The sequence below is a fragment of the Aquarana catesbeiana genome, linkage group LG04 (assembly GCF_042186555.1).
Source record: "Aquarana catesbeiana isolate 2022-GZ linkage group LG04, ASM4218655v1, whole genome shotgun sequence".
Lineage (NCBI taxonomy): Eukaryota > Metazoa > Chordata > Amphibia > Anura > Ranidae > Aquarana > Aquarana catesbeiana.
Window position 1 is genome coordinate 234,342,771 of NC_133327.1, and position 27,492 is coordinate 234,370,262.

Consider the following 27,492-nt stretch of genomic DNA (forward strand, 5'->3'; position numbering starts at 1 on the left):
CTTCCTTCCTTCCTTCCTTCCCATATATGGACACTTACCTGTCCAGGGAGCCCGCAGTGTCGGCAGCCGATCCGTCCTTCGGCTCTTGGCTGCTGCCGCCGCCATCCTCGGTGAGGGAACCAGGAAGTGAAGCCATGCGGCTTCACTTCCTGGTTCCCTACTGCGCAAGTCGAGCTGCGCGTCCTCTCAGGTCCCTGCTGTATTCTGTGTCTCACAGAATACAGCGGGGTAGCGGCGAAGTGGTGTAGGTCACCGCAATCAGGAATCTATGCCAGGAAGTGGGAGCAAATACCTGTATTAGACAGGTATCTGCTCCTCCTCCCCCTGAAATGTGCCAAATGTGACACTGGAGGGGGGGGAATCCAAAAAGTGGAAGTTCCATTTTTGGGTGGAACTCCACTTTAACAGGAACTGATAATTCAGAGGATGAATTGGCAGAAGGGGGCATCGAGGAGGTGGAGTGACAGTTCTGGTATCTGTAAGGACCCAGGGCAGCAAAGCAAGCTCCAGTGGTGAGGTCCATCCTGCACCCTTCCTAGCTGCCAGCAGTCACCTAGTGGGCTGTAAATTATATTTTGCATTCCTGCCTGTACTTGCTAAACCACATGTCTGATGTCATGTGGACCTTGCTGCTGACAATGTAGTCCAGTGATGTGGAAACCTTGCCTTCCATGTGATGGCTTTACAGGTGAAGAAATCATGGCCAGGAACCTGCCGCTGCAATACAGCACAGTTCGTAAATTTCTGAAAGGGGCCAGAATCCACCAGCTAGAGGCAGGAGTTGTAAAACACTGGGGTGGCTGGAGGTGTATTTTCTGTTTCACTTTAGCAGCCTAGGGCAGTCAAATCCTAAAGCTGGTTATGTAGTACTGGCATCAGAGCAAGGTTCCTGCCTATGTTTGCCCTTACTCTGTGTTGCTTCTTGCAAGGGAGGAGCCATAGGGTAGACCTATGACACCCCTTGGTAAACCATCATCCCTATTGATGGTAGGGCATGGTGTATAGTGGGGGTAATGGTGGACCGCGAACGAGTAGAAGGAGGATGAGTAAGGCTCTTTTTCCGACCTGTAGCTGTTCCCAATGAACTGCATGGTGCGAGGTCAGACGTGCAGTCTCTTGCACACATGCTGATAAAGGCCCACATGACTGAGGTCTGGGGAATGGGCCAAGGGAACAACTGTGCCCTGTATCCATGGAGCTCTGTCACTGAGCAGAATAGGTTGGCTTCTCCCTCCGCTCCCTGACAATTGCCCCTGGATAACATCCTGTCTTGTTGGGATCATGCCACTTCCTTGCACTTTCCTTATCTGCTCTATTGGGCACCCAGGTACAGTCAGAGACCTAATCACGCCTCAAAATCACTGGAGCTAACTTGGCAGTATGCTGCGACTGTGTGGAACATTACTGACAATTGCTGCACATCCTCTAGGAGCAAGTGGCTAAGACTGACCTATGCTTAAATAATTCAGCCACCTCCGTGCCAGTTGGTGGGGCAACAGCAGGAGTAGTTGTTGAGCCAGAATATGCAGTTTTGGCAGCTGCGTTGGGCTGCAAGCTAGTCTGGGCATGTATGACAGAAAAGGATGATGACTGGTTAGCCACTCCACCACCTCCTCAGCATACTATGGCTGTATAGCGTATTCAGCACCCAAGATGAAGGCTCATGCCTATGACCACCACTTTGGCCTGTGAACACAGAGGCTACTCACCCCCTTCATAGCTGTATGGGAATCTCTGCCCCCTGTTGGCCTTCCAGACATTATGTGGGGCTTATTCAAGAATGTTATTTGCAGTGGAACAGTTGTAAGGTGCATAATTGCCAACATTCTTAAAAAAAAAAAAAATGGACATTATTTTAGGGGCGGGGCATTCGTTAGTAGGCGTGGTCTATCTGTAGTGGAAAAATGCTGCACGGTTTAAACTATGCTAATTATTGGGTGTGGCTTAAAGGGGAAGTGGTTAAATAGCCTGAGATGAAAGAGGAATGAAGGAAAAAAGGGAGGGAGAAGAGCAAGAAAGAGGGCGGGAGAAAGATGGAGGGAGAGAGAACAAAAAAAGAGCAGATCCTACACCACAATAGCAATATGAGTATAACAGAAAGTTTAACACTCAGCAGACAAACATACTCCAAACACCCCCCCAAGACAGATCCCATCAAACAGATAAAAGAGATGGTCAGACTGCCAACGTGATACAGGAGATGGGGTCAGAGAGTCTGCTGACGTGCCACAGGAGATGGGGTCAGAGAGTCTGCTGACGTGCCACAGGAGATGGGATCAGAGAGTCTGCTGACGTGCCACAGGAGATGAGGAGGTATACAGAGAAGATGGGGTGATCACCTTCAGTCCTGTCCTGGTTGATGTCACCTGTTGTATCCTGAACTCCTCCACTCACAGCCCGGCCGATCCACCGGTGTCTTCCGTAGGCATGCCCACTTTTTTTAGGGTGATACGATGATGGTGTCATTGTGTATGTGCCCACAGCCGAGCTTGCCCGCGCCAGAACAGCCAAGCTTGCCCGTGCAGGGCATATGCAGTTCAAAAGTCAGGCCGCGGCCGTTTTTTTTTACAGGTGGAAGCTGCGTGCGGCCATCCCGTGACACAGCCAATTTTCCGTGATTCTTCACGGGACATGGAAAGACTGGGACATGGATCTGAAATTGGTGAAGCTGGAAAAATCTGGACTGTTGGCAAGTATGAAGGTGATGTGGGGGGAAGGTGGTGCTTGGGTGCACTGTGTAAGTTGTGGTGTTATGGTGTACTAAACAGCACATCAATGATAGTGCTCTGGTTCAAATAATAATTCAAAATAATAAAGTCACTACACTAACACGTATTTCCCTTAAATCTTTCACTGCCAGTCCTTTTTTTTTTTTTTTTTTTTTTTTTTTTTTTTTACACATTGTTTCATTTTTTTTTTTTTTGCACTCAAAATTGTTTCTGGTGTGTCCTTGCAGAGACAGGCATTTTATAATGCAATAAAACACCTGTCACCGCAGTACATGTAAATTCACCCTTAAATGGCAAACATTTTCTGAAGAGATTCCTTAAGGCCCATACACACGGTAGGATGTTGCCTGTTTGGACATACTCTTTCGGTTTTCATCGGACAAATGTTGGCTGTGCAAACAGACAAACTTTCCAGCAACAAAAGTCCTATGGTGCAAAATCCTATCGTGTGTACACAAGTCCATAGGACTTTAGTCCAAAGTACAAGCACGCATGCTCAGAACCAATGCAAAAGATCAGACAACAATACAGAAGTTGACCAAAGGGTGGCAGTAAAGAGCTGAAAAACCACGTGATTTGGTAAAAGTTGGCTGAAAAAGTCCTGCCGTGTGTATGCTTAGTTTATGGCCAACGCCCTTTGTACAAAAATCCACGGGAAAGTTTGTACAAAGTCTGATCGTGTGTAATGAGGCTTTAGAAACGTATTTTCTTATTGACTTCAATTCCCTCCATAAAGAGTACCTGTCACGTACCTATTGCTGTCACAAGGGATGTTTACATTCCTTGTGACAGCAATAAAAGTGATTAAAAAATGTAAAGCAATTGTGGGAAAAAAAAAATAAAATTTTTTTTTTTTTTTTTTTAAAGTGCCCCCTGTGCTAGCACGCAAAGGCGAACACGTGCGTCAGCCTCGCGCACACACACACACACAGCGATTGTCCTACACATTGCTTTTGAATAACGGCTGCGCAAATACTGTGCAACATAAAAATGATAAAACCCACCAATTTATTCTGTAGGGCCTCTGCTTTAAAAAATGTTATAATATTTGGGGGTCCTAAGTAATTTTCTGTAAACAAAGTGCCAGAAAAGGCCTGGTCTTCAAGTGGTTAAGTGCTTAGTGACCATGGATACACCACACTCGATGGCCTGACACCTTCATTTTCTAACTTGGGTAGCCAGATTGTACAACCTGGTTTGTGTATGTGTAAAAAGCAGTAGACTTTGTCAAGTTTTCCCCTTGATTCTACTACTTACTTGGCTGTTCCAACAAGCTGCCTATTTACTGAGTGATGTGTGCAGGATGCAATTGATAAATAGTAGTATAAATAATATTTTGTTCCCTGAAGGCGTAATAAATGTGAGTTGATTTGTCAGCTGTTCAATGCCTGTTTATAGTATGACTGCTAATCCTGTAAAACTAGTGTACTGTAATGTAATGCAAAAATGTTATTTCATTAAGGACATAAGGTTAGACATTATCTCTAGATTTGGCAATGTTTGACATAAACATGTTCACTTTGTTTTAATCACTAGATATTGTCTAGATGTTTTCCAACACGTTAATATTGGATAATTGTATAAAAATAATTTGTACATAAAATGTGTTTTATTAATCCATGTTTACATTTCCCCAGAGATTTGTTTTTAGGGCTGTTTTTAAGCTGTGGTTCTAGGTAGAATGCTTTCCTTTGCCTTGTTATTTCCTGTAAGAGAGGAAACAGGCAACTGAGGATATACCACTGATATTTATGGAGCGTAGACAGCTGTATTGTCTGCAGATATGTTTATTCTCAGACAGTGACATTTCAAACATGTTTGAAAGGAGCTTAATATCAGCTTATTTTTCCCTTGATAAAAGTAGACATGCATTTTACTGATGAATCCTGTCCAGATGAATGAATTTGTCACTTTTTTTTAAACTCCTTATCAGTTGGCCAACTTTCATATGGGGCACATCACATAGTGGGGGAGATTTACTAAAACTGGTGCACTCATCTAGTGCAGCTGTGCATGGTAGCCAAACAGCTTCTAACACTTCAGCTTGTTCAATAAGGATTTGGCAATAAAATGTGGAGGCCAATTGGTTTCTATGCAGAGCTGCACCAGATTTTGCACCCTCCACTTTTAGTAAATAAACCCCCACTGTGTGTGTGTGGTGTGTGGGGTTTTTTTTTTTTTTTTTTAGATTAGAGCTGCACGATTCTGTCAAGAATCATGATTTTTTTTGCTTACAGGATAGATCCTGATTATCTCGCAATTCTCACGGCGTAACATCATCTTTCACATTAAAACAAAAAAAAAATTGGGCTAACTTTACTGTTTCGTTTTTTTATTTATTTATTGAAGTATATTTTTTCCCAAAAAATTGTATTTGAAAGACCGCTGGGCAAATATAGTGTGACATAAAATATTGCAGCAAGTGCCATTTTATTCCCTAGGGTCTCTGCTAAAATATATATATGTTTTCTGTCACTTCTTAAGTTAAAATGAATATTTTTTGCTAAAAAAAACTACTTGGAACCCCCAAATAAATAAATAAATATATATATATATATATATATATATATATATATATATATATATATATAATTATGTTTGGGGGTTCCAAGTAATTTTTTTTTTTTTAGCAAAAAATATTGATTTTAATTTAAGTGACAGAAAAAGATTTAGACTTTAAGTGGTTAAACTTCCTGCATTTACACATTGTTTAAAACTTGGCAGATTTCCGTTATTTGTTTACACGGAAGTTCTATCCCTTTGATCTAAGAAGAAAGTTAGTTACAATGTTTCAAGTTCTAAACTTGGCAGACTGCCCAGATGCTTTCTTTTGACAGCTGAGTGAGTAGGTAATTTCTCCACTTCTTTATATGAAAGTATGGCAAACTCAGCAGGAAAGATCAGGGGTGAATCGAGATCACAATTTTTTTTAACGATTAATTGTGCAGCTCTAATATAGAGATGTATGTATTATCGCAATGATTTATTCTCTGTGCTGGTGATTTTTGGTGTGGGGCTCTCAGCACTGAAGCAAAATCTGCAGCCCCCATAACATATTTCTTTTTTGAATGGACAGAAAAACATACCTGCAGTGTTTTTTTTTTTTTTTTTTTTTTATCGCAGAGCACCACTACTCACTGTTACCTTGTAAAGCACTGCAGTTCCAGTGTGTGAGGTGCCATTCAGAAGGATTGATACTGCAGAGCACCAGTGCTAATGAAGTATGGCTGCTGTTTCTGACCTTCTGAAAATACTAGTTTCCTGACTGTTATGCCGATGCAGTGTATTCAGTGCTTTGAGTCGCCTGATCAGGAAAAAAAGCTTACATACAGCTGTGCTCAAAAGTTTGCATACCCTGGCAGAAATTGTGAAAATTTGGTATTAATATTGAAAATATGACTGATCATGCCAAAAAACGTCTTTTATTTAAGGATAGCAATCACATGAAGCCATGTATTATCACATAGTTTTTTGGATCATTTTTAAATTGTAATAACAGAAATTGCCCAAATGGCCCTTAAATCACAATTGGTGTCTGCCTATAAATAGTGAATGAGTTTGTTAGCTCTCGCATGGATGCACTAAGCAGGCTAGACACTGAGCCATGAGGAGGTAGAAAAGAACAGTCAAAAGACCTGCGTAATAACAAGGTAATAAAACTTCACAAAGATGGAAAAGGATATAAAAAGATACCCTTAGAGACCACTTTATACTACAGGTAAGCCTATAATAAGGCTTGCCTGTAGCTACCATGGATATCTCCTAAACCTGCACGGTTTAGGAGATATCCACTGTATCAGCACGTGACGATTATCATCGGCACTGAAGCACGTTCGTGCCGTTGCTTAAGCTGATGCGCCGTTACCGGCGGCTCCTGTGCGGGAGTGACGTCATCGGGGCTCTGGCCAATCACAGCGCTGGAGCCCGCGATGCCCAGAAATAACTCCGGGAGACATGTTGCCGGGGAGGCGCGATTGCTATCCTTAAATGAAAGACAGTTTTTTTTTTTTTTCTTTTTGCATGATCAGTCATATTTTCAAAATGAATGCCAAAATGTCACGATTTCTGCAAGGGTATGCATACTTTTGAGCACGACTGTGACTGTTGTTCAGACCCCATGCTGATTTTCTTGCATACTTGTCCTCAGGACATGTTAAAACAAGAGGCTACCAGGCATCATGCCCTTTCAGGAGGTCTGCAATGGCAGCCACCATATTTCTCCCAATGAAAATTTTATTTTAACACCTAACCTTTACCCCTAAAATATGCCCTAAAACTTGACCTGGTCTTAAGTGTGGTGTTATGAATCCCTATTTGATCCTAGGCTCAGGCTGCATGAGGCTTCAGCCTCTGTCCATTTTAAAGTACAACTAAAGGATCCCGTATGACAGTCTAAACAAATATAAAATATGTGATACACAAGCCTTTATAAAGTACACACAATTCCATTAGTATTTGGGGTGATGCCAGATAACCTATATCAATTTCCCTGAGGGAACCATCCCTATAAGAGTACAGTCTGATCAACGGTCTATCTACTGTCAACCAGTAGAGAGAGACATAGATAGTGGAACTTTTAAATGTGCCTTTCAGGAAATGCCACACACTGAATTCAAAACATTATTTTATTACAATTGAAAAACCATCATAAAAGTAAAAAAAATACAATAATGACACATTTCCACTTGAATAAAAAACCCCTTTAGTAGAGAATGCAGTATGGTATTTTCCAAACAGGATTTCTCTTGCAATCGTTGATGGACACAGGTCTTCTGATCTTGACCATGGGGACTTCTTCCTGTGGAGGTCTTTGATCAGTAGCCGGGCTGGATAATCTAGGTCCAGTGGTCATCCCAGTCTGACCAACGAGCCCACGCAGACCTTTATCTGCATGCTGGGTCAGCTGTGACAGCCCCATCCTGGACCTTGGCAGCCAGAGAGGTAAACATCTCACGGGGACACATATGACTGGGTGGCGGTGTCTGTTACCCTGCCCGACAGCCCCCCCACACTTTGGTGGAGAGGATGATCTGTCATAGGAGCCATACTTGCAGGCTCCGCTGGACTAACCAGTACATGCATCACACCCCGCCCCCCCCCCCCCCCCCCAATTTCCTCCCCAGATGTGATGCGTGAGTACTCTGGGGTGGTTGGTCCTGTGGGGTCCCCTTCTCCCCTTGGCCTCTGGTGGCCCTCCTGTCCTCCCTGACTGAACTTCCCTTGCTCACATTATCTCTTGTCCTCCCACACAGAGCTTCCTCCTCCTCTTGTCTGTTCCACGTGATAATGCCTGGCAGCCTTTGTCCCACGAGTATACTTGGGTGGGTGGCTTGCGCTGTCGCTCTTGGGGTCCTGTGTGGGTTTTCCCTCCTCCTGAGGTCTAGTAGGCCACATGACAGCTGACGTGTCCTGCATTGGCCAGTGGCCATTTTCCTGGAGCCACGGCGGTTATGTTTTTTTAGTACAGGTTAGATGGCCATTTTGTGGAGGACCATTCCCATAAAAATGCATGGGAGCTGGCTGAGGATATGCATGGATGCCATTTTCTTTTAGCCATGTGGCAGTGGCCATCTTGTCTGGGACCTGGTTCTCAGAAGGTGTGCTGGGTGGTCCTTGGCACACGACTTGGCAGGCAAATCCCTCTGGGACTCGTCCAGTGGAGAATCTAGCAGGCTCTTTCTCATGAGTGGCATCCATCCTCTGGCAGCATCCATCTCAAGCGGCACCCATTTACAGCAGCACAATGCTTTCTTTTGGTAGTTTGGCTGGTGGTGAGTCCTTTCTGGTTTACCTCCCTCTCTGCTGGTGGTCTGGGGCGTGGGTTTGTTGTTCCCCTCCTTACTAGGGTGTCCTACTCTGCAGAAGTGCCTCCCCTGGCTGGGTTGCATATGGAATCCCCTTCTGTTCCTTTTATGGATGCGGTGGGTTCCTCAGGGTCCTCTATTCTCCATGAATCGCTGCGGGTGTTACTGGAGTTGTTTTGTCTCCTGGGTGCAGGCAGTGTTTGGGCGCAATGCAAACAGGAAACGTCCCCTGCTATCGCTTTCATCTTCAATGGTTCTTGAGTCCCAGGCAGGCTCTGCTGCTGCATCCCCCAAATTCCTCAGACCTCTGTAGCCGCACAGGAGAAAGTACTGGTGTCCACACTGATTACTTCCATGCAATAGATGCTTAAAATTAAGGACTCTGTCAGGGCAGGTGACGGAAGTGCCTGTCCCCTTTTGATACGCACAAATCGGCTAGGTCCGTTAAGGTTTTCCCTTATCCCACATACAGGCGGTCCTTGGGTTACGAACAAGATAGGGACTGTAGTTTTGTTCTTAAGTCAAATTTGTTTGTAAGTCGAAACAGTACCTTTTTATAAGTGTGACTCCAGCCTGTGCAGTGATGTGGGATGTTCCGGGCCCTTCTGGGTGTGCAGTTGTGTTATTTGAGGCTCTTGTGGCCATGCAGTACCTTGAAGCAGTGGGAAGAGGAGCATATCAGCAATGGTGAGAGATGACAGGCAGGGAGGGGAGGAGGAGGACAGAGGGAGACACAGGAGAGCTGCAGATAGCAGCGTATGACGGAGGTACGTACACTGACAACGGTGTCAGGGCTCAGCAGCCCTGATATATTGTGGTCCGTGTATAGAGGGGAGGGTAGAAACTGGCAGGATCTGCCAGGTATTTCAGGTGATAGAGGAGCCAAAATACACAGCACAAGTACTGTGCTGTATAACATGCTTTAAAGGAACAGGATCCTTCTTTTTTTCTTTAACCCCCCCCCCCCCAAAAAAAAAAACGCTTTAATCTGCATAAGGCTTGATGAACCAATTAAGCAACAAGCAGTTGAAATTTGAGCCATGTATGGCATTCTTTGAACAACACTCTTCTTCCACAGCCCTCTCCTCTTTTGCCAGTGTCTAATTACTCACTGTGCTGACAGCTTCTTTAACCCCCCCCCCCCCTTCTCCATACATAAACATTTATAAAACTAACAGGAAAGAAGTAAAGAAAAATAACTACAGAGTGTCACTTGAGTAACAAGGGAGTCTGTTGGGGCTGCTGATGTCACATCCAAGATAGTGGCACCCAGCCACATTCTCAGGGCTTTTGAATGTCTACACATTGGAGGCTTTTATATGTAAGTTAACATATACAGTGCTTTGCAAAATTATTCACCTCCTTGGCATTTTTTGTGTTTTGTTGCCTCACAACCTGGAATTAACATGGATTGTTTGAGGATTTGCATCATTTAATTTACAGAACATGCCCACAACTTTGAAGATTTTTTTTTTTTTATTGTGAAGCAAACAACAAATAGGACAAAATAACAGAAAAAGTCAATGTCCATAACTTATCACCCCCTAAAGTCAATACTTTGTAGAGCCACCTTTTGCGGCCATCACAGCTCCAAGTCGCTTTGGATAAGTCTCTATGAGCTTGCCACATCTTACCATGGGGATTTTTGCCCATTCCTCCTTGCAAAACTGCTCCAGCTCCTTCAAGTTGGCTGGTTTGCGCTTGTGAACAGCAATCTTTATGTTTGACCACAGATTTCCTATTGGATTGAGGTCTTGGCTTTGGCTAGGCCATTCCAACACCTTTACATGTTTCCCCTTAACCACTTCAGCCCCGGACCATTTGGCTGCCTAAAGACCAGAGGACTTTTTCCAATTTGGCACTGCGTCGCTTTAACTGCTAATTGCGCGGTCATGCAATGCTGTACCCAAACGAAATTTGCGTCCTTTTCTTCCCACCAATAGAGCTTTCTTTTGATGGTATTTGATCACCTCTGCAGGTTTTTATTTTTTGCGCTATAAACTGAAAAAGACCGAAAATTTAGAAAAAAAATTGATATTTTCTACTTTTTTGTTATAAAAAAAAAATCCAATAAACTTAATTTTAGTCATACATTTAGGCCAAAATGTATTCGGCCACATGTCTTTGGTAAAAAAAATGTCAATAAGTGTATATTTATTGGTTTGCGCAAAAGTTATAGCGTCTACAAGCTAGGGTACATTTTCTGGAATTTACACAGCTTTTAGTTTATGACTGCCTATGTTTCTTGAGGTGCTAAAATGGCAGGGCAGTACAACCCCCCCCCCCCCCCCCCCCAAATGACCCCATTTTGGAAAGTAGACACCCCAAGGAAATTGCTGAGAGGCATGTTGAGCCCATTGAATATTAATTTTATTTTGTCCCAAGTGATTGAATGACAAAAAAAAAAAAAAATTACAAAAAGTTGTCACTAAATGATATATTGCTCACACAGGCCATGGGCATATGTGGAATTGCACCCCAAAATACATTCAGCTGCTTCTCCTGAGTACAGGGATACCACATGTGTGGGACTTTTTGGGAGTCTAGCCGCCTACAGGACCCCGAAAACCAATCATCGCTTTCAGGATTCCTAAGGGTGTACATTTTTGATTTCACTCTTCACTGCCTATCACAGTTTCGGAGGCCATGGAATGCCCAGGTGACACAAAACCCCCCCAAATGACCCCATTTTGGAAAGTAGACACCCCAAGCTATTTGCTGAGAGGCATGGTGAGTATTTAGCAGTTCTCATTTGTTTTTGAAAATGAAGAAAGACAAACTTTTTTTTTTTTTTTTTTTTTCAATTTTCAAAACTTTGTGACAAAAAGTGAGGTCTGCAAAATACTCACTATACCTCTCAGCAAATAGCTTGGGGTGTCTACTTTCCAAAATCGGGTCATTTGGGGGGGGGGGGTTGTGCCACCTAGGCATTCCATGGCCTCCGAAACTGTGATAGGCAGTGAAGAGTGAAATCAAAAATTTACGCCCTTAGAAAGCCTGAAGGCAGTGCTTGGTTTTCGGGGTCCTGTACACGGCTAGGCTCCCAAAAAGTCTCACACATGTGGTATCCTCGTACTCAGGAGAAGCAACAGAATTTATTTTGGGGTGTAATTTCACATATTCCCATGGCATGTTTGAGCAATATATCATTTAGTGACAACTTTGTGCAAAAAAAAAAAAAAATTAAAAAAAATTTTGTCTCTTTCCCACAACTTGTGTCACAATATAAAATATTCCATGGACTCGACATGCCTCTCAGCAAATAGCTTGGGGTGTCTACTTTCCAAAATGGGGTCATTTGGGGGGGTTTTGAACTGTCCTGACATTTTATGCACAACATTTAGAAGCTTATGTCACACATCACCCACACTTCTAACCACTTGAAGACAAAGCCCTTTCTGACACTTTTTGTTTACATGAAAAAATTTTTTTTTTTTTTTGCAAGAAAATTACTTTGAACCTCCAAACATTATATATTTTTTTAAAACAAATGCCCTACAGATTAAAATGGTGGGTGTTTCATTTTTTTTTTCACACAGTATTTGCGCAGCGATTTTTCAAACGCATTTTTTTTGGGAAAAAACACACTTTTTTAAATTTTAATGCACTAAAACACACTATATTGCCCAAATGTTTGATGAAATAAAAAAGATGATCTTAGGCCGAGTACATGGATACCAAACATGACATGCTTTACAATTGCGCACAAACGTGCAGTGGCAACAAAATAAATACATTTTTAAAAGCCTTTACAGGTTACCACTTTAGATTTACAGAGGAGGTCTACTGCTAAAATTCAAAAAACAAAAAATATACTGCGCTACCACTAAATAAATATACCCCCCAAAAAAGCAGCAGTTAAACAGTGAGATGTGCACCAAAATACCAAAAAGAAAAAAGAAATAACCGCACTAAATATTGATAAGAAATGTGAAATAATCTTGAAAACTTCAGTGGAAAAAATTCATGTGTATGGGTAAAACATTGCGATAATCAGAAAAATGAACATAAGTCCATACATATAACTATAAATCAAAAGGTGATGTCCATGTGTAGTAGATGGGAATCCTTATGTATAATGATTAGCAAAAATCAGTCCCAGAGAATAACCCATGAGTAGACACAACCAGACTCTGTGGTAAAGATGAGAGAGACACCACACTCAGTGATCCGCCACCACACAAATATTGCGCTTACCGCAAGGCAAGCAAAAAACAGCCTATATTCCGTCCTGGAATGGGACATCCAGCTGATGTACTTTGATTGCATACAGCGTGGCTAGGAGGATATAGCGAGGACCCCAACCTCTCGTCTTACAGGAATGTAGATGAAAAGAAACTGACCATAGCGTAATACTGGCAAGATGGTTTAATAAAAGAAGGTAGAAAACTTACATAAGCAGATTAAAATACAGCAAATAGCCGTCCGGCATAGCGAGCACCCGTCCACACTAGAATGGCGATGACGTCAGAGCGTCAAACTCCCGATGTACGTTTCACCACAAATGGCGTCGTCTGGGGAACGGGCGACGCTCTGAGTCCTCGCCTTAAATAAGATACAAAGAGACCACGCCTCGTTTTGAGATCTCAGCGGTGGAAGAGAGAACTATTGGAGCCGCCTATCGGATCGCGGCTCGTATTAAAAAGGGGAAGAAAGCCAAAAATGAATCTTGTGCTCGTACTAAAAACACTTGTACTTAAAACAGATTGTTTAGTATGAAATTGTGTAGTGTAAGGCCTCTTTCACACGAGGGATCCGTATGTCCGTTTTTCATCCTTCCGTTTTCGGATGAAAAACGGACATGCATGTATCCCTATGGAGCGTCGGATGTCAGCGATGACATGTCCGCTGACATCCGACCCGCTCCGATCCGAAAAGTGTAACGGAGGAAAAACCTACTTTTCCATCCGTTATCGGATCGGGTGACGACGGACACTACGGTCCGTCATCATCCGATCCCCCATAGGGGAGAGCGGCGCTCTGACAGGTCCGTCGCTGCACAGTGTGCAGCGATGGACCTGTCATTTTTCTGCTCAGCGGGGATCGGCGGAGCGATCCCCGCTGAGCAAGCAGGTGTTCACGGGGCGGATCATCACTGATCCGCCCCGTGTGAAAGAGCACCTTAAACAAACGGATAGGAAAGTGTCCAATCAAGAAATCCTTCCTCTGAGGGGTCAAGCTGATTCAATATTCCTTGAAACTACTGGGCAAATTGATTATAAGCCTCGACACTCTGCCATCTTGTGGTGATAAAGAAAATGGCTATAAGAATTCAGAAAACCAAGTGAATAACCTCAAATAAAAATAAAAACAATCTCCATAAATTAGAAAAAATATTATAATATATTCCTTGTGAACACATATTAACCATGAGGTTATATCTCATGTTATGTATGAATGTTGAGAGCCTATACTCCCCAAAATAATATTAAGGACAGATTATAATACAATTGAAATTGATATGCATATCCAGTGCCTAAAAGAGGCACAAAAATAATATTATGGGAAATGTCATATTATATTGTATTATGAGAAATATTGTCAGAACAATAGATCTTAAACAAGTCGCGAAAATATTTGAAAAAAAAAAAAATTCTCTATAAAAAATATTTTATCTATAAACAAAAAATGATAAATAAAATAAAAAATAAAATAAAAAATTATTTTATTTAAAAAAATTCCTTAAAAAAATGTATCAAAAGGAAAAGAAGGGGAAGGGAAAATTAAAATCTTCCATTAACGCTGAGATGTCACATCGAGTTAACATTGGAACCAACTTTAAGCATTGTCAATGAAAGCATTTAGGTCTACTTCCACGTTCAACCCGAATGGTGTGTAACATTTAATTTTAAAAATCCATGCCATTTCTAAACGAGAGATCCCTCGCACCAGAGATCCACCTCTCCAGGGGCGTGTATATTTGTCAATACCCAGGAAGACAGTTTTGTCCGGATTTTTATTGTGAACTTCCAAATAATGTCTGGACACTGGGTGTTTGGGGAAACTATTGAGGATGTTGGTCACATGCTCATTTAATCTAACTCTGAGGGGGCGTTTAGTCCTGCCCACATACTGAAACCCACAAGGGCATTGGAGCAGGTAAACAACCCCCTCAGTGGAGCATGTGATAAAGGGTTTGATGGCAAACTCTTCATGTGTACTGGAAGACCTGAAGTTCAAAGTTCTCCTGTGTGTACAGCCATTTAGTGAACATACCCTGCATCTTGATAAAATCCAGAAAGATTATTGAAAAAACTATTTTTGATGGTAGGAGGATCAATAATGTTGTTGGCAATGGTGCCCCTTAAAGAGGGTACACCCCTGTAAACCACTTGAGGTTTAGCAGGGAGAAAAGTGTTAAGGGTAGCATCATTGGTAAGAATGTGCCAATGTCTATTGATCATATTTCTTACTGATCTGTGTTGAATAGAATAGGTCGTAATGAACGGAATGGAAGGCGTCCTACTATTGTTAGGTGGTTTCTCTATGAGCAGATCTTTCCTGTCCATAGCTAACACTTCCTTTAAAGTATTGGCAAGAGGTATGTGTGAATACCCCTTCTCCAAGAATCGTTTTGTCAGTATGTCTGCTTGCGAAAGGAACTCACCAATATCTGAGCAATTTCGCCTTAGGCGCACATACTGACTTTTGGGCACCAACTTGATCCAAGATTCGTGATGGCAACTATTGATAGGAATATATGAGTTGCGGTCGGTGCCCTTAAAGTGAGTAGCTGTGGTAAATTGACCACCCTCATTCTGATGGCAAGATCCAAAAAGCTGATCCCGTGTTGACTAGCCTCATAGTTGAGAAAGATACCCCTCACATTGACATTCAACTCCTCTAGAAATAAGTCTAGATCAGCCCTTTCACCATCCCAAAGGCTCTGACGCTCTGACGTCATCGCCATTCTACTGCTAAAATTACTGCCCTCGATCTGACCTTCGCGGTGATACCTCACATGCATGGTGCAATTGCTGTTTACATTTAACGACAGACCGCCGCTTGCGTTCGCCTTAGCGCGAGAGCAGGGGGCGACGGGTGCTTTTTTTTTTTTTCCTTATTTTTTTGCTTTTTTTATCTTTTATTTTTAAACTGTTCCTTTCATTTTTTTTTTTTTTTTTTTATCATTTTTGTTATCTCAGGGAATGTAAATATCCCCTATGATAGCAATAGGTAGTGACAGGTACTCTTTTTTTGAAAAAATTGGGGTCTATTAGACCCTAGATATCTCCTCTGCCCTCAAAGCATGTGACCACACCAAGATCGGTGTGATAAAATGCTTTCCCAATTTCCCAATGGCGCTGTTTACATCCGGCGAAATCTAAGTCATGAAATGCTCATAGCTTCCGGTTTCTTAGGCCATAGAGATGTTTGGAGCCACTCTCTGATCAGCTCTATGGTCAGCTGGCTGAATCGCCGGCTGCATTCTCAGGTTCCCTGTTGAGACAGGAGAGCCAGAGAAAAACACGGAAGATGGTGGGGGGGGGGGCATTCCCTCCCACTGCTTGTAAAAGCATAAGAGGTGAGAGGGCAGAGCAGTGGCCGCAGTTGCTGCTACTGTCAGCCAGTGTCACCACCCCCGCAAAACGGAGATTTGGAATGATGGTACTAGTACCCTTTAAATTCTCATGGTAATATAGGCTCCTCACTTGCTTGTAAAAGCAATCTAGAGGCTAATTTAGCTGCTAGGATTGCTTTTACATGAAAGCCAACCACTGGCTGAAAAGAATGATACCTAAAGCTGCAGGCATCATTCTGGTATAGCCACAAAGTCGTGAATGGCGTACCTGAAGACAAAAAAACGGTTAACAATAAAACACAGTAAACGGTAAAGTATAAAAAATTGCATACCTGAAAAGCAAGCCTGATAAAACATAATAACAATAAAACATTGCAGAATAGAATACAGTAAAAAAGAGCAGAACAATAGAGCAAGAATAGAGAGAGAGAGAACAATAAAACGACAACTATTTTTTAAAATTTTATATATATATTATACTTTTTTTTTTTTTTTACACTTTTTTTTTTTTTTTTTTTTTTGTAACTAAATTTTATAACTGTAACCGGTTCCAGGTTCGGGTCTCTCAAAATGTGATGGCATCTTGGGAGACCCTGTGAAAGTGTGCCTAGTCTGTGCAATGCTGTACCCTACGCTAATACTCAACTAGTGCATGGTAGCGTTCAAAACATTCACCAATGCAAAGACCAGGATTGTCAGGACAGGAGGGAAAATAATAGCGGGTGTCACGCCTATATCCACGCTTGCTGCAGACACAACATCTTTTTGGGGGGGTTCGTTGGGTAGGGGTACTCGGGAGGACATAAAGAAAATGCCTCTCATGCAGCCGACTGCATTTGGTTGGGGATGTGAATGGGGGAAGTACGGGTGCTGCAGAAGTGGTGGGTTCCCAATTAGGATTGGCGAATGCAGCAGGAAGGGCATTATGGGCACGACAGGCCTGTCTTTGTCTTCTTCTTGGTGGCAGCGGGACACTACTTGTGCTTGCCACCTCACCAGCTTGAACTGCACTTATGGGACTCGCCACGTCACCAAGTGTTACTGTAGTGCTGGTTTGACTACGACCGGGGTGTACTAGGCCACTGGTGCTTGCCAGTTCACCAAAACACTACCAAAAAAACTGTTAGCGATTGCAGGGATCAGGCCTGACTCTGCGAACGCTGCAGTTATGCGTTTAGTGTTTTGTAAATGACAGTGATCGATCGATACTGCACTTGGGTGGGGTGGGCTGGGCCGGGCGGAGGGGCAAAACGCAGGTGCTAGCAGGTATCTGGGCTGATTCCGCTAACACTGCGTTTTTAGGAACCCTAAACTGCTGGGGACGCTAGTATAAATCTGATCGGATCATATATTGATCCGTTCAGATACTATACCACTAAGGGAGGTGTACGGTGCGTGCGTGGGTGTTAGCGGTACTGGCGCTAACCTGACGCTGCCTGGGGCTGGTGCTTGCCAGTTCACCAAAATGCTACCAAAAAAACTGTTAGCGATCGCAGTGATCATGCCTGACTCTGCGAACGCTGCAGTTATGCGTTTAGTGTTTTGTAAGTGACAGTGATTGATACTGCACTTGGGTGGGCTGGGCTGGGCCGGGCGGAGGGGCAAAACGCAGGTGCTAGCAGGTATCTGGGCTGATCCCGCTAACACTGCATTTTTGGGAACCCTAAACTGCTGGGGACGCTAGTATAGATCTGGTTGGATCAGATATTGATCCGTTCAGATACTATACCACTAAGCGAGGCGTATGCTGCGTGCGTGGGTGTTAGCGGTACTGGCACTAATCTGACGCTACCTGGGGCGACGCATATCACCGCCGGGCGATCAGGGGGCTAAACCTTTATTCGGTAATAAATGGCGGGTGCCCTGACACTATAAAAAATAAACGAACTAACCAGCGTCACCCATAACGGTTATACGGTGATCAGTGGTGAAAGGGTTAACTAGGGGGCAATCAAGGGGTTAAAACATTTATTAGGTAGTATATGGGGGGTCCCCATCGCTATAAAACGCTGATGGCGAACCTAAATATTTACCTCACTAACTAGCGTCACCAGTGACACTAATACAGCGATCAGAAAAATGATCGCTTAGCGACACTGGCGACGGGGGGTGATCAAGGGGTTAAAACTTTGTTGGGGGGGGGGGGTACCTTAGACCTAAAGGGGGCTAACAATAACTGCCCTACCACACTAACTGTCACAAACTGACACCATGCAGTAATCAGAAAAAAAAACAAAAAAAACTGCTTGGTGTCAGTGTGACGGGGGGGGGGGGGGGGAGGTGGGTGATTGGGATTTGGATGGGGGGGTAAAGGGGGGTGTTTTGTGTGCCTGGCGTGTTCTACTGTGTGTGTGTGTGTGTGTGTGTGTGTTTTACACTCACATTGCAGTCTTCTCTCCTTGGCGCCGGAACGGAAAATACCGAGCCGAGGAGAGATGACATAATTTCCTTTGCTGCTGTTTAGCATACAGCAGCAGAGGAATGATTCTATTGGCCAGCGGCGATCGCGAGGGGGGGGGGGGACACGAATGGATGGTCTCCCCCTCACCTCCGATTGCCACTGGACAAAAGCCTACCGCCTCGGGCACCGGGGGGGGGTCCGATCGGACCCCCCGCCCGCGGGAAGCAGATCACGTATATGTACGCGATTCTGCCTGCCCGTGCCACTTTGCCGACGTACATCGGCGTGAGGCGGTCGGCAAGTGGTTAAACCACTCAAGTGTTGCTTTAGCAGTGTATTTGGGGTCATTGTCCTGCTGGAAGGTGAACATCCATCCCAGCCTCAAATCGCACACCGAGTGGTACAGGTTTTGCTCAAGAATATCCCTGTATTTAGCACCATCCATCTTTCCCTCAACTCTGATCAGTTTCTCAGTCCCGACTGCTGAAAAAACATCCCCACAGCATGATGCTGCCACCACCACGTCTCACTGTCTCACTGTGGAGATGGTGTTCTTTGGGTGATGTGATGTGTTTGGTTTGCGCCAGACATAGTGTTTTGTTTGGCCAAAAAGTTCAATTTTAGTTTCATCAGACCAGAGCACCTTCCTTTTCTTCTGGCCACTCTGCCATAAAGCCCAACTCTATGGAGTGTATGGCTTATTGTTGTCCTATGTACAGATACTCCAGTCTCTGCTGTGGAACTCTGCAGCTCCTCCAGGGTTACCTTAGGTCTCTGTGCTGCCTCTCTGATTAATGCCTTCCTTGCCCGGTCCGTGAGTTTTGGTGTGCGGCTGTCTCTTGGCAATTGTGCTGTTGTGCAATATTCTTTCCATTTGGTTATGATAGATTTGATGGTTCTCCTAGGGATCATCAAAGATTAGGATTTTTTTTTTTATAACCTAACCCTGACTTGTACTTCTCAACAACATTGTCCCTTACTTGTTTGGAGAGTTCCTTGGTCTTCATGGTAGTGTTTGGTTAGTGGTGCCTCTTGCTTAGGTGTTGCAACCTCTGGTGCCTTTCAAAAAGGTGTGTAGATGTACTGACAGATCATGTGACACTTAGATTGCACACAGGTGGACATCATTTCACTAATTATGTGACTTCTGAAGGTAATTGGCACCAGAGCTTTTTATGGGCTTCATAACAAAGGGGGGTGAATACATACGCATATGCCAATTATCAGATTTTTATTTCTGAAAAATAGTTTTATGTATATATTTTTCTAATTTTACTTCACCAACTTAGACTATTGTGTTCTGATCCATCACATATAATTCAGATTAAAAAAAAACCATTGAACTAAAGGCTGTAATGTAACTAACAAAATAGGTAAAAAGCCAAGGGGGTGAATACTTTTGCAAGGCACTGTATAAAAGATGTTAAAAGCATGCATAACCTCATAGAAAGATTGTTTTTAAATGGTCTGACAGAAGGGAATCTTTAACCACTTCCTGACCGCCGCACGACGTCCTTATTTTGAAGGGGGATATCGTTGTTATGGCAGCAGCTAGCTGCCAGAACCCCCGGTATCCTCTTCTTTGGCCGGTGGTCCGGTTTCCAATAAGAGCGGTCTCTTCGGCGGGTTCGCCGCAAGATCACTTTTATCGGCGGCGGGAGAGGGCCCCCCCCCCCTCCACCGCTTACCGGAGGCAGCGGCGGAGGCAATCGAATCTTCACCCTTGCTGGGCATGGAGACGAGTGAGGGGAAGATGGCCCCCACCCGTCTCCACAACAATGTAGGGTGGAAGCGACATGAAAAAGTCACTTCCGCCCATAGCTCTTAAAGGGCCGTTTTTTCTTTTTTTTTTTTTTTTTTTATTGCATTTAAGTGTAAATAGGGCTGAAACAACTAATCGATTATGAAATTAATCGATTACTATTTTCATAATCGATTAATCGGCCACTAACATAATGGGTTAAAAAAAATTAAAATGAGCCCTTTATAATACAAAAAGAGCAAATCACTACTGTAAATATTACTTTCACAGTTCTATAGTAAAAAAAGAACCCCTTACAGTAGTGATTATCTGCTTTTTTTTGTACTATAAAGGGCTAATTTTAGTTTTTTTTAACCCTATTATGTTACTAAACATCTTAGACCTGGTTCACATCTTTGTGTTTTTTTTTTTGGTGTTTTTTGCAGAAACGGACTACAGTTCATTTATATGGTTTCCTATTGGACATGTTCACATCTATGCTTTTTTCAGCTGCTGCATATTTGGAAAGTGTCAGGGACTTTTTTTGACCTAAAACGGTGCTTTTTCGGTTCAGTATACTTCAATGGAGAAGCTGTAGAAATGCATGTAATGCGTTTTTGCAGCAATTTGTGTTTTTTAATCTGCCCAACAACAAATTGGCCAAAAAAAAGCAAAATCGCAACAAAATCACATGCACAAAAATCAAAACGCACTGCAGAAACACATAAAAAGCAAACTGCATAGGTGTGTACTGAGCCTTATGCTGGCCACACGGATCAATTTTCAGACTATTTTGCATATTTATACAAAAAATGTTTGTACATTCGCTGAATGAAAGAATGTTTGAAATTTTCACTTGTTTTTAACATTCTGTTTTTAAAATGAATGTAATTTCTGAAAGAAAACCACATACACTGTCTGAAAATTCCTTTGACCAAGAAGTTTTCTATTATTTCCAAATTTTCCCTTCACTGTGGTTGAAAATGAACGTTGGTTTGACCCCACTAATGATTAGAAAATCGAACAAACGTTCTTAAAGCGGGGTTCCACCCAAATTTTGAACAATATCTGTATGTATTCTCTTCCTTGCCTAGATGCTGACATGCCGTTTAAAAAAATTTAAATCGCCGTAATTACCTTTTAATTTTCTATTCTTCTTTGCACTTCCTGGTTCTCCTCCCGTGGGAGTAGGCGTGTTTCTAGCCTCTCCCAGACTCCTGGGAGCTAGTCTCAGGCTTCCCAGGATGCCACTGAGCATGTGCGGGAACGAGCGGTGAATGCTGGGAGCACAGCATTCACCACATCCAGGAAATAAATGCTTGTGGGCTTCAAATGCCCACAATGAAGATGGAAACCGTCTGCAGTGAATAATATAAGTTATTCTTTCCGACGAAATTTGACACAGGCGGACATATTACACACAATATGTGAGTATGTAATGCTGAGAAGAAAAGTTTGTGAATGAACTCAAAAAAAAAAAAACGATAGATAGGTGGACCCCCGCTTTAAAATGACACTTTTTTTGAAGGAAGACATTGTTTGTTTTTTTAATTAAAAAAATTGATCTCCGAGTGATGATATTTACCAGATTCACCCTTTTAATAGTATATACAGTATATCTCTACTCTAATAGTATATACAGTGTATGTTCTCTAATAGTATATACAGTATATACCTTCTCATGGTATATACAGTTTATCTCTTCTGTCTGTTATTCTCAGAGCGGATTAGAGATTTTTCTCCCTAATCGTATAGTTGGTTATTTATATTTACCACTGCAGAGAGATATTTAAGAATAAATTGCCTTTTTTTTAAAAAAAACTTTACATATTAACTAAATTATACATCACACTTTTAAGGTTATTAACCGATTTAATCGAAACAATAATCGGCCAACTAATCGATTTATGAAAATAATCGTTAGTTGCAGCCCTAAGTTTAAATATGAGATCTGAGGTCTTTTTGACCCCAGATCTCATATTTAAGTGGGTCCTGTCATGCTTTTTTTTTTTTTCTTTTTTTCTTTTTTTCTCTATTACAAGGAATGTTTACATTCCTTGTAATAGGAATAAAAGTGAGGCAATTTTTATTTTTATTTTTTTAAAACCGTGTAAAAATAAAAGGTAAAATAAATAAAAAATTAAACGCGCCCCGTCCCGCCAAGCTCGCGTGCAGAAGCGAGCGCATACGTGAGTAGCGCCCGCACATGAAAACGGTGTTCGAACCACACATGCAAGGTATTGCCGCGATCAGTAGAGCAAGAGCAATAATTATAGCACTAGACCTCCTCTGTAACTTAAAATATGCAACCTGTAGAATTTTTTTATTTTAAACGTCGCACCTATGGAGATTTTTAAGGGTAAAAGTTTTGTCGCCATTCCACAAGCAGGCGCAATTTTGAAGCATGACATGTTGGGTATCAATTTACTCGGTGTAACATTATCTTTCACAGTATAAAAAAAAATGGGCTAACTTTACTGTTGTCTTATTTTTTTATTCAAAAATTGAATTTTTTCCAAAAAAAAGTGCGCTTGTAAAAGACCACTGCGCAAATACGATGTGACAAAAAGTATTGCAATGACCGCCATTTTATTTTCTAGGGTGTTAATCTAAGGGGGTTAATCCTCTGCATTGTGTAAAAAGGCTGTTTGATCCTGTCTTCTCTGATCCTCCCCTTCTTCCACAGACTCCAAAAAAATAACCTGATATTTACAGTCTATGAAGTCAGGCTGCTAAGTTTTGGTGTGTATCAGCACACACTGATACAAGCCACAAGATTGCTCTAAGGCCCCTTTCACACTGGGGCGGTAGGGGGCGTCGGCGGTAAAACACCGCTATTTTTAGCGCTGTTTTACCGCGGTATTCGGCCGCTAGCGGTGCGGTTTTAACCCCCCGCTGGCGGATGAAAAAGGGTTAAAACCACTCGTATAGCCGCGCTGTCCCATTGATTTCAATGGGCAGGAGCGGTTTAGGAGCAGGGAATTCACCGCTCCAAAGATGCGGCTTGCAGGAGATTTTTTCTTCTCCTGCCAGCGCACCGCTTCAGTGTGAAAGCCCTCGGGCTTTCGCACTGAACAAACAGCGGAGGCTGTTTAGGGGCGGTTTGCAGGCGGTATTTTTAGCGCAATAACGCCTGCAAACCGCCCCAGTGTGAAAGGGGCCTAATTGCAATATAAAGCTGATGAGAAAAGGTATTTAGCAGTTTTTATTTACTAAAACTATTGCATTTCCGTGTTCTGTGTACTGTGGTAGATTAGATATAGTGAATGCAGGTTCTGGGTTTAGTAACACTTTAAGGTAAGACATATTTGACTAAGGGTATCCGGCTTTTTGTATACATCTGTATGAAGCTGCAATTTCAGCACCTGAAAAGCCCCATCGAGAAATTAAATCTTAAGTCCGCTTCAAGCATCGTCTTGGTGCACAGAAAATCTAGCATTTCTTTAACTAAGGCTTTAGCTTTTCATAGCATGTAATACACATTTCTTGTCTTTTTAGGTGCCTCAAAGCAGGACAAATGCTACGCTAGCTGTGCTCTTGAGTGAAGATAACCAAGTGTAGTAATCATGCCGCCAAGGCCGTCTTCTGGAGAGTTATGGGGGATCCACTTGATGCCCCCCAGAATATTGGTTGACTGTTTATTACCAAATGGGATGATGGTGACTTTAGAATGCATTAGAGAAGCTACTCTTGTGAACATTAAACATGAATTATTTAAAGAAGCCCGGAAATATCCTCTTCACCATCTACTTCAAGATGAATCGTCCTATATTTTTGTCAGCGTTACACAAGAGGCAGAAAGAGAGGAATTCTTTGATGAAACGCGACGCCTATGTGACCTTCGGCTGTTTCAGCCTTTTCTTAAAGTAATTGAGCCTGTAGGAAATAGGGAAGAGAAAATTCTAAACCGAGAAATTGGTAAGCTGTATCTTGGGTATTTATGTATGCCATGTGAATGTTAGAAGGATGCCAGTTTTCTGTTGCTTACCCTTAGTGCTACAGCCTCCGACAACTCAATTAAATTAAAACTCTCGCCTGCCTCGATAGATTGATAAAGAATAGGCTGGAACTTTAATTGTTGGGAGTCGCGGCACAAAGGATTACTTTGCGTGCTCCCGAAATGCTTAAATAGTCCCCTCTCTGTCCCCGGCCCTTTTGCTAAACTTAGACTCCAGTGAACTTTAAAGTAATTGCTGGGAGCCACGGTCCTTTGGATTACTGAGCATGCACCCAAAGGAATTTTAACCCTTTTGCTGCCACAGGTTTTCTTTGTGTGTGTTTGTTTTTTTTTTCCCCACATTAAAAGATTATTTTAGGCCTGAAGATTGGTTAAGCCCCCAAACAGTCTATATTTTCAGAAAGCGAACACCATGTGGAATAAAATGGCGGTAGTTCAAATTTTATGTCAGGATATTTGCACAAGGGTTTATTGAGCAAAATTTCAGTAGGAAAAAAAAAATACACTAAAGTTAATGTTAGGAGACACAGATGTAATACATTACCTAGTTTTCTGGTAACATAAAAGATGAGATTGCCTGGAGTAAATGGATACCCATTTCAAGCTCTAAATTTGTGTGCACCTGCAAAATGACAGTGAACTTCAGTACCCTATGTTTTCAATAGGCAACGTTTTAAAAATTCTTGCAGAATTTCTTCATTCTTCTTTAGAGTTAAAACTGAATAATGGCCCTAGAATTATTATTCTCAGCCTGGCATGCACAACCATATGTAGCATGTTTATTGCAAGCAATATGTTTGTAGGAGCCCTCAACAGGTACATTTTTTTGTGTGTTTACATGGGAATGGGCTAAACAATTTGGGGTGAGAGGGGGGTTTAAGTGCTTGGGTGTAACTTATTTTTAGCCTTTTTTAAAGGGTAACTCCACCTTCATTGGGAAATAAAAATAGCAAATTAAAGAAAATATAGCATATATGATTGTAACACAAGCCATATTGTAATTTAATTAAAAATTACCTTTTCTTCTTAATCTATATTTCTGTACAATTCAATGCAACAATACGCTGTTTACAGAACACCTCCCAGAAATTTTATTTTTAGTAAAATGCATTTGTTCAAGAACAATTTTCCATTTTGCTCCTTCGTATTTTCCTGTCATTACGGTCAAAAAATATCGCCAGTTTTGACTCCCTAACGATTAAAAAAATCAAGCAAAAGTTGTGAAAATTTAAAATCTTCAAGTAAAATGTTACTTGTGTATGGGGAGAGAGAGAGCCAAAGATATAAAGCTAATGTGCTGCCTCTTGTTTGTGAGGCTAAAACACAGGCACAAGCAGAGAAAGAGGTGGGCATGGGCAGAACACTTTAGAGGTAGGTGTGAAGATATGAGAGAGTAATGTAAAATAACCAGTGTTCGTAATAACGTACACTTGTATTCTCACATCACACTGCTTCTCCATGTGGCTACAAACTGAGATATTCAGATTGAAATGTGATAACGGACATACAGGAAAACAATGTAAATTGCCCTACAAGAAACTTGTGAAACATTTATTTTTTTCAAGGGGGATGTTTGCTTGATCTTGCTTGGATGTCTTTGTTACCGCCTACAATAAAAGACTTAAGTCTACGGTTCAAAAAACCTGCCGCACCTTCTGTTTAGAAAAAACATTGCTTTTCCCCAATCTCTTGCCTCGGACTCTGAGCCCAAACCCCAGTCCTAGTTTTGTAAGAAACCATGGACACCAAAGCCCACTAAGCCCAGGGCTTAGAATTGCATAGCTCTCCCCCTCCATGCATTCTGTATTCAAATGTTTCTCTGAATCCACAAAGAAAATTGCCTTCTTGTAAGCTCTTGATCACCTTCTATCTCAAAGAGTGATCTTTCCAGTTCCAGAGGTTTTGCGGTTTTCTACTCAGACCTTTTTCACTGTTCCAAATCCATACAGTGATTTTCATCCCATCTTGGATATCTGGAGACTAAAGTTTTTTTTCCAATAAGCATGAAGATTCCAAATGCAATTGGTGCAGTCTGTGATGACCTCTCTCTAACAGTGAGCCTCCTTACATTTGTGGATTTCAAAACTGCTTTGCTGCGTGTTTTGGCGTACTTTTTACTTCCCCATCAAGTTTTGCAGTTGTAGGGAAGGATTGCATGTTTCAGTTTGTGACTCTGTCCTCTGTTCTCAAATAGTTCACCAGGGGTTTGGCCCTGGTTCTGGGGCTACTTCATTCCAGGCCTATTCCTTGTATGGGATACCTGGACAACTTACTTTGGAGGGAGCAGTCTGCTTCTTTGCTGGAGTCCAATATCTCATGCAGAAATTTTGTTTTAATCTAAATTTACAGAAGTTGGCCTTTATCCCAACCCAATGAGTGGAATAATTAGACCTGACCCTGGATGCGTCCAGGTGAGTTTTTCTCCCTAGGGACAAATGTATGAGGGTCTTCAAAAAGTTTCTGCGCCTTTTTTTTTTTTTTTTTTTCTCGAATAGTCATCCGAGAGGAGAGATGGGCTCCTCCCTGAAACAGGAAAAGCATTAGTCCACCATTATAATTTGTTAGCCTTGCCTGCATGCCTCAGTAGTTTTGTATTTCCTCCAAACCCACAAGAGCTGCAAAATGTTTATTATTTTCCAAGTCTTTGTGCTTGTTGCAGGAAACTCCCTGTCTAGCATCCCATCCAGCCCAGCGGGCCTTGACAGGGCGAGCAGGGGCAGCAGTTTGAGCAAATCGCTCTGCCTGGGTTTTCACCCCTACAGATGGGTCTGCATCCATTCCCCCCCCCCTCCCCCCAAGCTGGATTGCATGCACTGGCATTCTCCCCCGGATTCCGCTCTCTTGGCTGGGGGAGACACCTGTCTGCTGCTAGCCCACCTGACCGCCACACTGCCGCGAGCGCCAACCGCACACACACTGCGCACTCTCCCACTTGTCCACCTGCTGCCGCTGCGCCACGAACGACGACCGCTGCACTCCTTCTCGGCACATCTCCCACATGAAGGCCCCACAGGGTGTACCAAGATGGCGCCGTAAACTTAATTTCCAGTCGGCGGCCATTTTTGCGAAGGCTGAAAACCTTCTAAGGAAACGATAGAGCGGGGCACTTCCGGTGATGTCATTTCCAGGCGGCGTGACTTTAAAAAGAGGAAAGGGACAAATCAGCGGAAGTTCCCCTCTCTAATGGAAAGCAAGGAAGGAGGACACCAGCAGGAGCGGCATGTGCAGGTATGTCCACCAACCTGTACGCGGTCAGCCGGGAGCGACGCCGGAGCTCACTCAGGAAGCATTTAAAAAGGTCCCTCTAAGCAGAAGACCCTGGTTGTTGACCATGTCT

The 27,492-nt window shown here is 42.6% G+C and overlaps 1 protein-coding gene across 2 annotated transcripts in view; it reads left to right on the forward strand.

Moving 5' to 3' along the window:
- Positions 1–27,492, forward strand: part of PIK3CA (phosphatidylinositol-4,5-bisphosphate 3-kinase catalytic subunit alpha) — a 242,171-nt gene that overhangs the window by 11,001 nt on the left and 203,678 nt on the right. Inside the window, exons 2-3 of one of the 2 annotated variants that reach the window (XM_073626255.1) lie at positions 2,572–2,701; positions 23,696–24,115. In XM_073626255.1, coding sequence (XP_073482356.1) covers positions 23,764–24,115 — 352 coding nt within the window. In that variant the 5' untranslated portion in view covers positions 2,572–2,701; positions 23,696–23,763. The remainder of the gene's footprint in view (positions 1–2,571; positions 2,702–23,695; positions 24,116–27,492) is intronic. The other variant, XM_073626254.1, reaches the window with a different exon arrangement.